At 34.4% G+C, this 15,068-nt stretch overlaps 1 protein-coding gene across 3 annotated transcripts in view; it reads right to left on the reverse strand.

The window, feature by feature from the left end:
* LOC150102652 (prostaglandin reductase 2-like) overlaps positions 1-15,068 on the reverse strand; it is a 175,536-nt gene that overhangs the window by 96,433 nt on the left and 64,035 nt on the right. For all 3 annotated transcript variants that reach the window (XM_090398961.1, XM_090398959.1, XM_090398960.1), the window contains exon 4: positions 380-550. In XM_090398961.1, the coding sequence (XP_090255087.1) occupies positions 380-550 (171 nt within the window). The remainder of the gene's footprint in view (positions 1-379; positions 551-15,068) is intronic.

Raw genomic sequence — 15,068 nt, forward strand, 5'->3', positions numbered from 1 at the left:
AACACACTCTTACTTCAATGGTTGCCACACGAAAACTGCTGTGTCACCTGACTTGAAAGTTGCACCTACGATTACAACACATTCTAGTGGTCAAAACTAAAAACATGTTTGTTACTTTTATTCAAAGGACCATCCGGTAAAAAAATCAATCTCATTACTTAACAGGCATACGTGTGTATTCACTGATCCTTGCAATTTAAAAATTAACTTTTTAAGAAAATAAGCCAAGTCAATTAGTCAACATTAGAATCACTTTTCAGCAATGCCTTGCAATCACTTTTCAGTCATAATCATCACATCAAATCAGTTTAAAAATTATATAAAAAAAATTAGTGATTTTACAATTTCTGTCTATTAATACAGAATAATTATAACTCACCTGACCAGCTAAATGTCCGCATGCTCCAGCAGCTGCAGTAATCACACATGTCTGATTTTCTCCTTGACGGATGAAGCCTTTTTCTCTAATTCCTAGCAGTGCAGTCAATCCTATCATACCCAAATAACTCAATACCAAAGAAATATGCTGTCCTACAATACTTCTGTTTACCTATGAAAATTTGCATACATTACTTACAGATATTTATATATGGAGTAAAAATTCAAATATTAAATTTTACTTTAAAATAAAGAAAAAAATTTTGAATTTTGAATTCTGAATTTAATATATTCTTGTACACCCCATCATCATCAATCAATGTAAATTTACAGTTCAACTTCAGATTCTTCATACTAACTAACCATTTTCCCCATTTTGACTATTTCTGTCCTAGAGAATAAGCTCTTTCCAGCAGTAATTTCTATAAAATACAACCTTCAGATATTAATCTGCTGATGATTATCACTCATGTTTATGTTTAATGAGAAAACACACATCCAGAGATAATAATTACTAACTAAATTTATCTAGCTAATAATGCATTACACTAGTATTTTACCTTAGGTCACCAACATATCTTCATTGGTACAAAGAAATACACTAAGCATGTGCACACAGGCACATCAGCAGACTGAATGTTAGAGATGGGTTCTTAACTGGCACCCTCTATAGGTACAGTAATGGAATCTTGCTGAAGGTCTCAAGATGACATCTCCCAGATTTTGGGTAAAGTGAGGCAGCCAAGTCTGTTAAAATTTGGCAAATGTTTTAATGCAGTGGTAGATTCTAGAAATAATCTCTAAGATTTATATTTGCTTCTGTATAAAAGTGAGTTTTGTTCCACTGCATCTGGTGATCTGTATTCATGGTATCGACTACAACTCCAGAATAACTGTACTGCAGGTATTAATGGACAATGTTTCTGTGTCCTTCCAGATTGATATTAGCTGTTCTTCCCAGGGTAGCTTAGATGATGGAGAGATCTCTTGGTGAGCAGATAAAACTAGCTCACTTTTGGTATTGATTGAAGATCTGTATATCATACCTTTTACATATATATATATATATATATATGTTAAAAATACCAAGCAATTTTCTACATATATATATATTTTTTTTTTTTTTATTTTTTTTTTTTTTTTTTTTTTTTTTTTTTGTAATGCCCGAAATTGTAAGGAATGGCAATGGATTATTTGTATTCTGGATTTGAGAGGGGGGGGGGGGAGAGGTTACTGACTAAAAAAGTGTCCCAGCCAGATGTGATTGATTTCTACAAGGTGACCAGTATGATCAGAGCAAATGGTTCTAACTCAATTTGCTAACATTTTGATAAAACCATACTGCTGGGAAAGGTGGTGATATGATAGACAATAAATGTACTTTCCATTGCAGATAGATTTTCTGTAGAGAGAGAGAGAGAGAGAAAAAGGATAAAGATCCACTGGATAGTCAAGGTGATCGGAGTGCCAAGGAACGGCATACAGGTATAATTTTTCCTTTTCAATGGTGAAACAGATCCTTGGATGTTAGGCCTCTGCTGATAGCCTACATCATTGTTTATCAAATACCCAGCAGCTGTTCAATCATGAGGAACATTTTGACTACATGAGATTCCATATTCTGAATCAATATGGATTTGCAAAACATGCCGTCTCCACCAATTATTATTATTATTAACATCTGACCTCAATAGAATCAGACTCATTGTAGGAAGTACACACTATAACACATAAAGCTCATCCAACCTTGCTTTAAACTGATTCAGTGTGTTTACGTTCACAATACCCTCAGGCAATGCATTCCACTCACCAACCACTCTCTATATTATTTATTTTCACGATATAGATGACAACACAGAATGATAAGAAAATAATATTTATAAACCAGTTCGTGAAAGTGATCATGAAATAATCACCTGTGTTGTGGCTAGTCATATGCAGGCTTTTGCAAGGAAAAGATATATGTGGAATTATAAGGCTGGTGATTATGACAAGCTTAGGAGACAACTTCGAGCTATAACATGGAACGAGGAGTTGAGCGGTAAGGAAATAAATGCTGCATGGAAACTTACAAAGAAATAACAGCATCAAAGTACAAATGTATCCCAATTTTACCTACCTTAGTCAGCCAAAAGGCTAACTAAGGTAGGTGTAAAATGGATGAATGTGGAGCTTAAGAATGAAATCTAGAAAAAGAAAGTACTTTGGAGGAAGTATAAGATGAATAATGGTAATCAGTTACATGAAGAATATAAAGAACAAACCAGGAGAGTGACTCAGTTAGTAAGGAAAACAAAAGTAGAGTATGAGCAGAAATTGGCAAATCAGGCTAAGAAAACCCTAGAGAATTTTTTAGATATGTGGCAAGTAGAAGGAAGAATGATCATGGAAAGATGAAGTTAAGGGATGAAAGTGGTAGAATGGTAACTGCTGCAGAAGACATTGTTGAGGTATTCAGTGATCAATTTATAAGTGTGTTTCATGAGGAACTTAAGTGTAGAGGACATAGGAGAGGATAGCTTAATTGTGAGAGAGCAGGAGGTATTTGAGGAAATAAATAACCTTCATGTTAATAAGGCAATAGGATTTGATGACATATCACCATGCACCTTAAGGGAATGTTCCAGGGAACTGGCAGTAGTATCTGCATGCCTGTTTAATAAGAGTTTTGCAACAGCACAGGTTCCAAGGGAGTGGAAGGAGGGTAAAATTGTTTCACTGCATAAAGGTGGTGATAAGGCTGTAGCTTCAAATTATAGACCGGTCTGTATATCTGGAGTTGTGGTGAAGGTCCTGGAGAAATTGGTGAGAAGTAGGATACAGAAATGTATCCTACTTCTCAGGAGATGATGAGAAGTAGGATACAGAAATGGGTTGATAACAGCAGTATTCTCTGTGGTTATCAGCATGGGTTTGCTAAGGGGAGATCATATTTCACTAACTTACTTATGTACTATAACAAGGTGACAAATACCTTGAACAGAGGAGATGCATATACAGTGGTGTACTTGGATTTTGCAAAGGCTTTTGATAGACTGCCACATGACAAGCTCTTAAATAAATTGAAACAGATGGGATTGGATAACAGACTTCTGTGTTGGATCAGTGACTGGCTGTCAGATAGGTATCAGAAAGTTGTATATGAGGATGCAGTATCTCGAAATAGAAAGGTCACCAGCGGTGTGCTGCAGGGGTCAGTTTTGGGGCCATTGTTGTTCAATTTGTATGTTAATGATACTGGGTTGAGTTTAATTAGCTGTCCAGCTGTTTGCAGATGATGTAAAACTGGGGAGAGCAATGCACAGTCAGGCTGATGTTAATGCCTTGCAAGAGGACTTGAATAGATTGCATGAATGGGCAGGTAAGTGGAACTGTCAGTTCAATGTTGCCAAGTCTAAGGTTTTGAGATTTGGTAATCAACGATGAGATGCAAAGTATACACTTGGTGGGGAAACTTTAACACAAGTGGAGGAGATGAGAGATGTAGGCGTGGACAAGGACCTGAAATTTAGGGGCTACATTGCACAAGTTGTGAAGATATCACATTGAATAATGGCAATGATGCAGAGAATCCTGACATGCAGAAATAGAGAGGTCATGATTCCATTGTATAAGGCCTTGATCAGGCCTCATATGGATTATTGTGCACAGATTTGGTTGCCAGGTTTACATGATGACGAGGATATGTTGGAAAGGGTCCAGAGAAGATTCGCAAAGGTAGTCAGTGGTCTTTGGAATGTGGAGTACGAGGACAGATTGAGAGAATGTAAGTTGCACAGCCTCATGAATAGGAGGAAGGGGGGGGGATATGATTGAGAGATATAAGCTGGTCAGGGGGTTGTTATCAGGTAGACATGGAAGAGATTTTTTCACAGAATGGGAGAGGGGAGTAGAACAAGAGGTAATTTCTGGAAACTGTATAAGGAGGGTGTGAGCATAGGAGTGAGAAGCAGGTTCTTTGCATGGAGGGTGGTTGGTGAGTGGAAAGCATTGCCTGAGTGTGTTGTGGATGTGGGCACATTGAATCAGTTTAAGACACAGTTGGATGAGCATTGTATGCAATAGTGAGTACCTCCCATGATGAGTCTCTGACTTCATGGAGGTCAAGTGTTGATAATAATAAAAATAATAAAGATAGTAATATTTGCTGATATTTCGCTGGTATTATATCCAGCATCTTCAGAGCACAAAAACAGTTTGTCACAATACGTGAAACAACAACAACCAAATTTAAACAATTTGATTTTAAAAAATTGTAACAGACAACACAAGGAACTAAAATCCTAATTAGGTGCCATCTATGTTGGAGAGAAAACAATATTAATTAGATCTTAAAATGACTGTCTCCCAGATGTTTTGTAAATTTATACAGCAATACTTGCTGAGGTTTGGAGTATGTTTTAAAGCTTCTGTTGATTCCAAAAACAATCTCTCTCTCTTTCTCTGACCTATAATGACTTCCGTGTAGCACTTTTGTTTTCTTCCAATTGATCCTGTGTGAAGTGGTATCCAAGGCATGGTCTGTTATACCCAATTTGCCATAACGATAGTGCCAGATGTATTTTTTAAGTTCACCGAGGTAGACGTCAACAGTTCTTCCTGTTTGTCCATAGTAAGCCCAGTCACAAGTACAGGGCACTTTATAAACTCCTTGATGTGATAAAGAAGAGTGTTTGTCCTTAGGTGAATAGATGAGCGTTGCCAATTTGACATAAGGTTTAAATACAGGCAATAGCTGATATTGAGCACTCTAAGTTAACAATGGCGCAGTCAATGACAGGATTGGTTATGACTTAACTATTTTAGAATCCAGAAAGTAAATCTTGACTCAAATAAAATGGCTACAGGAGATAGTAATTCTAGTAGTGAATTTTCTTTAATTAAAGATGAGGAATTTTTTTAGGTTAATTAATCCAACTTTAGTAATACCTTCTTTCTCAGGAGATAGTAGTGAAAGTATAGAAAAATTTTTTAAATATGCAGAAAAAATTAGAGATTTGGGAAAATGGTCAGATTTTCATTTGTTGATTATACTTCGTAGTAAATTATTGGGCAGAGCCGAAACATTCTTAAACACATCTTCTTTACTAAGAGACACTGACAGTTATGCAACATTTAAAAGTCTACTAATGTCAGAATTTTCAAGTGTAAGAGGATTAGGGCCTAACGTTTGGAAAATTCATCAGTACATTCAAGATAGTAATGAGTCTGTTTCAGAATATTACCACAGCCTTTGGGGCATTGCTCATAAATTTAATGTTCATCTGAAGAGAAATCCTCTTTAGAATGGTTGCTGTTTAATCAATTTAGGCATGGCCTCAAAGATAATTTGAAAGAAACAGCATACAAGAAAAAGGTTAAAAGTCTTGAACAGTGTTTTTAACTTGTTAAGGAAAAGGAAGAGAGACTTAGAGATATATTTCATTCTGAAAATAATAAACAGGTAAACTCTTTTCAGTATAATCAAACTCATTCTCCTAGCATTGTGGCTGCAGATAAGGTGAGAGAAGGAAAGTTTCATAAATTAAAAGGTGCTAAGAAAAAGAACCAGTCTAAGGAAACTTCTGTGAATTTCACTGAAGATATTCAGAATCTGAGTCCAAGGTACAATTACATGATTTGGAAAAATTAGAGGAACTGAAAACATTTCTTAGTGAAGAAATAGAAAGACAACAGAGACCAATAATAAAAGGACAGGAACTTTTGTTTAAAATGATATCTGATTTGACAATATCCAAGAATCTTCCAGATAATCAATCTTTATCTTGTAAATCTAATGGTATTGAGGAATAAAACATCTCAAAGGAGATATATTCCAAAATGCTTTAGATGCAGTAAACCAGATCATTTTGCTAAAGACTGTTATGTTAGGGGTAAATCAACATAAGAAATCTCAGGATAAAAGTAAATCTGGAAATAATTATTATTCCAATATCATACTGGCAAGGACAGAAATGTCAAACCACTCATTAGACATGGGTAAAGCTAAAGACAGCTCCAACCCTAAAAGCGAGTTTGATGTAGCATTAGCTCTTTATGCTAATGGAGGAAATCCTTTGACAGTTCTACAAGGATTTATTGAAAATGTGCCTTGTGAAATCTTACTTGACACAGGTGCACATATTTCACTCATTTCTTATAGTTTATTTAACAAAATTAAAACTAATTCCAAATGACATTTCAGTTTTAAGTTGTCCAATTAAATTAAAGGGAATATTTGAATCAGAAATTTCAGTTGACAAGCAAATCAATATTTTTATTTCAATTCCTTGTTTTCCATTGAAAGTTTATCATCCATTAATAGTTCTTCCAGAATCATCAAATCCAAATGTACAAGTAATAGTTGGAATTGATTTTCTGAAACGTCATGGTTTTGCATGTAATTTTGTTGATAATACAGTGAGTGTCCTTGTGGACTAGAATGCTGTTTGAACAGGACATCAGATGAAAATGGAAAATTAGAGCAGCCTCCTGAAGTTTTTCAAGACACTAATGATAATGATGAAGTGTTTAATATTGAGACTCTAAAGAATAAGGAACCTAGTTCACAAATTTGGGAAAGGATGAGATTGTCCGAGCTCAGAAAGATGATCCTGTATTTAAAACTATTTATGAAGCAGTATTAAAGGGTGAAACTCAACTGGATACATTTTTAAACCTGAAAAACATATTTAGATAAAGATGATTTACTCTTATCTAGACAAATGGAAGATGGAAGGTTGAAAGTGAAAATATTGACACCAACTAAAATGATTCCTTGGATTATGTACACTTTCCATGATTCTGACTTGGCAGGACACCAAGGATTTTCTAGAACTTGGGAAAGAATAAAGGATTGTTATATCTGGAAAGGTATGAAGAGTGACATACTCACATATGTCAAATCATGCCATAAGCGGCAAATAAGATCCCCCTTTTATAGGAAAAGCTCCACTACAACCATTTCCAATTCCAACTAGACCTTTTCAGGTTGTTGCTATTGATGTAGTAGGTCCACTGCTAATTACTAAAAAAGGCAATAGGTATATTCTAGTAGCTAAAGATATGCTAACTAGATTTCCTGAAGCAGTGTCAACGAAGGATCAAACTGCAAAGACTATTGCAAGAAAGTTTTTGAATACGATTATTTGTAGATATGGAACTCCTCAGACCTTACTTTCAGATCAAGGAGCAAATTTCACATCTGAACTGTTGTCACAATTATGTAAATTACTGAATATTAGGAAGATTTTTAGAACACCTTACAACCCACAGTGTAATGGTATGTGTGAAAGGCTAAATAAAAATATAAAGCAAATACTTTCCGATCTGGCAAACACTAAAGTGAATGATTGGGACACAGATGTTTCTCAAGCATTATTTGCATGCAGATCTGCTTTTCATTCTGCTATCAAAGAAAAACCATCTTTTGCTTTATATGGTTTTGATCCAATCTTCTCCTAATGAACTTGTTTCGGTCATTCCTAATACAGGATACAATGACATAAATGAGTATCTTGAAACAGTAGTAGATAAATTTTCCACTACTCACAGATTAGTAGGTGAAATAAGTAAATTAAGTTCTCAGAAAACTAGGCAGTATATAAATCGTTTTAGAAAGTATAAATCATTTTCACCAGGAGATTTAGTATTGTTAGATGATAAATCTAGTATAAAAAGAGTTGGGAAAATAGGAAGGAAAGCTTTAGGTCCATATAGAATTTTAGATAAATTTTCTTCTGTGAATTTTAGGATCCAAGATGTCAAAAATTCTAGTAAAATTATAAATGCACATTCTGATAGGTTATAATTTAAATTATAAATGTACATACTTTATAGGAAGTAGAAATTTAGTCATATTAGGAGACAATATGAATAGAATATTGAAAGATGAGCATAGTTTTCCCAGTACTAATTGTGCATCTCATTCACAATCAAATAGTAGAAAAGGGAATAGTTTTAAAGCTCATAATTCAAATATGCAGCAAAGAAGAAAATTAAATTTTGGTAAAATAAACCCTAATGCAGGAAATTTTAGAAATCCCAAGATACATAATTCAGATAATGTACAATGTAAGAGTGACGATGATGATCAAATTGACTCTAACATGGATGAAATAGTAGCAGGATATCATAGATTAGTTAATATAGAGTTAAATAAGCCAGAGGAATGTGAAAATACCTCTAATTTAGTTAATAAGGATGAAGAATCTCAGAAACCTGTAGAATCTCAGACACCTGCAGAATTTGATTCTGATAGTGATGATTCTGTAGATTTAGGGCATAATTCAAATAGTTTAAATGAAATATCTGAAAAGTATAGAAATGAAATTTGTAAGTATAGTAAACTGGAAGAAGAAAATTCCGAATTATCTCTAGCATCAAATGATTCTGAAACTAGTGATTCCGAGAGTGCAAATAATGATAAGCAAGAATCATGTTATTTTTTAAGATCTAGGAATAAGCATTAAAAGTTTTGTTAGATATAGGTTAAATATTTAAAATCTTTTTTAAAAAAAATTTTTTCAGAAAAAGATGAAACTGATGTAAAAATAATCATAATTTAAAATTCTGAATATTTTACGTATTGTTTATGTTAGTATGTATATTAGTTTTAGTTTCATAACACGCATTGTCGGCACTTGCAATGTGCCCGTTATTGAAATTGTTTTGTCAAAAATTATACGTAACGCAGTTAAAATTTATGTACTTATCAGATTTGAATAGTTGTGTTACTTTAAACATATTTATTGTAATTTAAAATATTAAGTTTTGTGCTTTTATGAAGACATTCGCTTGCCACTTTCATGGAGTGCGCATGCTCGCCGAGAAGTTTGATGTATGATTAACAGCTGACAAGGAAAGCGTTCAGTATCTGAGTAACAGAAATAAACAAGATAGCGTTCGGAAGTAATTTAGAACACAGGCTGGCAGATATTTAGATTCAGAGGAACTTGAGTTTTTTTTATGTGACAGTCAGAGGAAAATTAATAGTATATTCCGAAAAAGGAATCGTGGAACTATTAAGTTTCAAAGTGGAATAAGTATTGATAATTAAAAGAAAATATTGCTATAGATGTTTTAAAAGGAATATTGGAGGAAACACTAATTGGAAGATTTATAGTAGATTCCGAAAAGGGAATCGTTGAACTGTAAGTTTTTTTTTTAAATGGAAGAGTTAAGACTGTTAATAAGCATTACCGAATAAAAGAAGAAATTGTTATTAATGTTCTAAAAGGATGTTTGAGAAAATTCTAATTGGGAAGTTTCATCTATATTAAGGTAGCCAGATCTAACTATATTTCTATTAAAAAGAGACAGAATTGAGTTAGGAAGAATTAAATGTGTGCTACATGAGTGAAGAAAAAGGATCTTGTGAATATGAAGAATAAAGTCATATATCTTTGGAAAATGGCCTTGACAGAGAGAGAAACTGGCTATGAACATTTTGTCATTGTGCAAACAAAGTGTTTAGTCTAGTTGTAAGTTTATTTTTAAAAAAAGGCCTTGGATCCAATTAAATTTGTAGTTAGTTATGTAATATTGTTTGAAGTGTATATATATATATATTGTTTTTGTTTTATTAAATGTGTTTATTTTGTATTTTGGTCTTGAGTCAGTGATTTATTTGGATTCCGAAAGAAATAGTAAAAAAGAGGTCATTGCAGCAATCGGAGTGAACCCTTGTGCATATATAGGTACACTCGGAATTAAAAAAAATAATTGTTAGAAACAGAGATCATCTCTATGATAGGATTAATAATATGATAATATCCTTTCTATATAAACATCCTTAAATTAACAATATCCATTTCAATTTACTTAATAGCTTGTCATGTGGAAGTCTATCAAAAGCTTTTACAAAATCTAAGTATACCACTGTATATGCATCTCCCTTGTCCAAGACTAGGGATCCCAGACGTCCCGTTTTTGGCTAATGGGTCCCGTTGTCCCGAGAAAACTCTTTGGGACAGCTTTTTGTCTTGTATTTTAGAGTTCAAGACTGAATAACAAAATCGATGAGTTACAATTTCTATTCTATTACAAACATCGCTCTCAGTTATTACAGGGAACTGTAAATGCATTGTTATTTTCTCAAGGCAAGTGATGGCAACACTGCAACAATGATAAGTTCGTTAGAACATGCGCATGTGCATTGACATTTTGGCGTGTGCCGTGATATTGGCTCAGCTTTAAATAGCATGGAACAGTCCGCATCAGCCAAGCCATTTTAGAAGCTTGCTCCGAGAGAAACAGGTTGGTGCTTGCAGAGTATTAATTACTGTACGGCTGCTTTTAAAATGTATGGTTTTTCAATTCTCCTGTGGCCCTGTTGAACGTTGAAAATGCCAAATAGGAAGTGTGATTATACAGATGCTTTAAAAACTCAATTTCTGTTTTTAGAAAAATCTACTAAATTAGGTGAGACAGATAAAGTGGAGTGTACAGTTTGTGGTGGCTTGTTTAGTGTCGAGCATGGCGGAAATCCGACATTACCCAGCACATTGCTACAAAAAGACATAAATCTGCATCTTGAGCTAGTACAAGTGCAAAAGTCAGTGCCTTCTTTATAAGAAAGAGATGGGGGAAGTGGAAAAGAATCTTGCTGCAGAAGAAGCAACTTTCACGTATCACACGTATTTTCACAACCAGAGTTTTCAATCAATGGATTGTACATCTAAAATAATAAGAAAGTTATATGATAGAAAATTTACGTGTAGGCAAACAAAAACACAAGCGTTAATAATAAATGTTTTGGCTCCATTTGCAATCAAGCAATTCAAACTGGAAATGGAGAAAACAAATTATATATCTATTCTGATTGACTCTTCAAACCATGGTGCTTCAAAATTAGTGCAATTGATAGTTAGATATTTCGTTCCAGAAAAAGGTAGGTGTTAAAACCACGATTCTAGAATTTACAGACCCTCCTAGTGAAAGCACAGAATGACTTACACTTGAAATAGAATCATTTTGTAAGACTGGCATATGTAATGGATGTGCATACTAAACTTTCAACCTCAGTGATAAGTGTCCTGTATTTTTTCCAATGTATCTGGGATCCCTATCCAAGACATTTGTCACCTTGTTACATTACATTACATAAGTAAGTTATTAAAACATGATCTCCCTTTAACAAACCCATGCTGATAACCACAGATAATATTGCTGTTATCAACCCATTTCTGTATCCTTCTCAACAATCTCTCTAGTATTTTCATCACAACTCAAGATATACAGATTGGCCTATAATTGGTAGCCACAGCCTTATTGCCACCTTCATTATTATTATTTTGTGACACCTCCAAAGACTCATCAAGGGAGAGAGCACCTACCTTACAACTCTCTCTGTGTACACCACTTAATTCACCAACTACACTGAACTGCCAGAACCATCCTCATCTACACCAATGCCATCCACTGCCCACTACCACCACTAGTATTTTTTTGTCTGTAAATTGCATGTGTTCTGAAGACTGATTTGTCTGTATGTGGGATGAAAGACCCCAGTTTCTGGTTGAAAAAATCCTACTACCTCCATATGACATTGGCTTACTCACCTTCAGTTGTAAAAAAACCATATTAAGATTCCTCCCATCACAACGAAAATGAACTTTGGCCTTTTCCAATCGAAGCATGCAATGCACCGTCATTCTTCAAATTGTGCTATGGAGGCACAATGCAGTGGAACAATTTTACCTTGTTTCCACTCCCTTGGAATCTGTGCTTTTGTAAGATCTTATTAAACAGGCATGCCAATGCTACTGCCAATTCCCTGGAACATTCTCTTAAGATGCGGTGATATGTCATAAAATCCAATCACCTTATTGACATTAAGGTTATTTATTTTTTCAAATACCTCCTGCTCACTCATAATTAAGTTAGAGACCAGAGACAGGAGTCTGTGTCCTCTAACTTAAGTTTCTCATGATTTCACCCTGATGAGGATAAAACACCTGTATAAATTAATCACTGAATACCTCAACAATATGTGAAAGAGTTGTGTCTCCAATTAATCAGTATCCCTCTTTTGGATAGTATCAAGCATTTTTTAGAGAGGTTTTTGATGCACTACCCCATTTGAGAATAATATTCTAAGGTATGACAGATGCCAGGCTAGAGATGTAAATCAATCCAAGAAGAGATATCAGATCTCATGTGGACATATCTTGGTATTTTCTCAAGCAGAGGAGATGTGAAGTGGGCTTTTTTTTTTGCATGAAACAAGACAATGTTGTGTAGTATTATTGGTGGCTTTGAGGTTCTGAGGTTGAGAATGTTGTCTTCACCTCACTAAATTACAGAAAGGAGATCAGTTTAAGGCACTGATTACAGACCTTGTAGCATGGGCTATATAGGCAATGCAAGATTTATCAAATGAAAGAGGAATGAGTGTACTATCATGAGCTAAATATGGATAGGATTTTAAGCTACTGACAGAAAGTCATTTATGAATAGGAAAAGTGCATGAGTGAGGTACAGAGCCTTGGGAAATGCCAGCATTGGTGAAAAAAAAAAAAAAGAAAAAAAAAAAAAGAAGCGATAATACACTATGACATAGTGAATGATGCCCTTTGCACTCAGACCCAACTTCTTGGCAATCTGATAGAAATGGTGGACAGTAAACTGTAAGGTCATAAATTGGCAAGTAAGTCTTAGTGCCAGACTCAATAAGTGCCTTGAATATGCCAAGAATGAATCACATGGGCCTGAAAATGTGCTCATATGCTTGTTTGTGATGAGTGAACTTTAAAAAAAAATCAATGACTGGAGACCACCAATATGAGAGTTCTGAGAAAGATTAGGGGGAATGAACAGATGGCACATATTTAAGACAACTATATCAGGAATTAACGGCATTGTTACCACTCAGGAATGCATTAGTAGAGCTAATCACAGGTGGTATGGTCACCTGTACGTAAACATAATGGTAAAGAAAAGGTTAGTAAAACATTTTTTTTTTTTTTTTTTGTCAGAATGGTAGTAAAAATCTACAGTAAGGTAAAGATCTAAGTGAACTGCTGATATTATCAGAGTCCTGACGGATAACAGATTAATTTAGAGAAAAATTTTTCTCTAAATACATGTACATTATTCTAAATGGAGAATCTATAGAATAAGAAAAATATTTCAATTCTTCTTCTTGTGCCTTATCCCATCTATTTGGGGTCAGCCTTCTTACATGATGCAACCTTACAGGCGCAATCCTAACTGACTTGTCGTGGAACCTGATGTTGGGGGGGGAGGTATTATTGTCTGTAGAAGTGTGTTCATGTGGCCAGTTTGCCTGTTCTGAGGGAGGAAAAACCCTCCATCTCTGTATGATACTGGCTAACTTACCTTTAGTCGAAAGAGACCAGATAAAAGTTCCTCACATCATGGACAGGAATTGAACCGAGGTCTTTCCGACCAAAACGCTTCATCTATACCGACTGAGCTATAGAGGCTCAAGAAAAATATTTCAGTTATTTTGATCAATTATCAGTGAATATGTCAATTAAATTTTGAACTAGATAACAAAATTAAAAAAGCTAATATAGTGAGAAGCCAGATGAAGAAATTTATATGGAATAAAACTGAAATTAGCTAAAAAATACTAAATTAGCAGTAGCTAAAAGAATGTTTAAACCAATTTTAATTTATCAATCCGAAAGGTGGGTGAAACGAAACAAGGGTGGGTGAAACGAAACAAGCCCACATACCACAGATGAATGTTCTGTAAAAAATTGTATGAAAAATGAAGATATTAATAAAACAGTTTGACACTGTCAGCATCTGGGAATAAGTGAAGAGAGCTAATTTGTGGTGTTAAGGTCACTTCAATATAATTGGAGAGTTACGTTTAGAAAATCAGGTATTTGAGGCCAACATAAGAGGGAAAAGATTCAGACGATGACCAAGATCTACATGGATTGATGTTTTTATTACTGGTTTAGTTGATTGAAATGTTATATTTATAATTGTTATTATTATTGCATGGGCACCTCCATGGAGTCCTGAGACTCATCGTTGGAGACCAAAACTATCAACATATTATCTATCATACCCCTCCTTGGAACCATTAACAAAGTACTCACTACTGACTCAGGGAACCCATTCAATTCATTCATGACTCACCAAGTGAAAAATCTAGTCCTCATGCCCTTACTAACCCTTTCCCAACTTCCAGGAATGACCTCTTGTTCTATATTTTATAGGATTGACCATTTCCCCCTGTTCAGTCCCTTAAATAACTTAAATGCTTATATCATATCACTGGTGTTAAAAAAAAAGTGTTTTTTAAGCAGTGTATAGTGTGAATTCTTTTGTGAATTGTGCTACAATTTTTTTTCTCAGTAACACAAGTGTTCTTTAATGGTTCTGTTTTTGGAGTTTCGTTGTTATATATTGTGTTATTTTTGGGTTACTGAGAAGGCGAGGTCACAGTAGGCAACATTTGCAGTGGAAGAGAAGATAAGTTTTCGTCATCTAGTATAGTTGAATATAGCATTATATTTATATATATGTTTATATTTAGCGTTTATATATATATATATATATATGATACAGTGTTTATATATATTTTTAGCGATTAGTTTAGTAATTACTTGGCAGTAAGGAATGATGGTGGAGACGCAGCTGCAATCACAAATGGTGTGTCACCAAGTCCTCCACCATTTAAGAACTCTATTATACATAACATAATAAAGGACTTTGTGGAATGCAGTGTT

This window comes from Typopeltis vanoorti, chromosome 10 (assembly GCF_054136105.1).
Source record: "Typopeltis vanoorti isolate ZY-2024b chromosome 10, IOZ_Tvanoo_1.0, whole genome shotgun sequence".
NCBI lineage: Eukaryota > Metazoa > Arthropoda > Arachnida > Uropygi > Thelyphonidae > Typopeltis > Typopeltis vanoorti.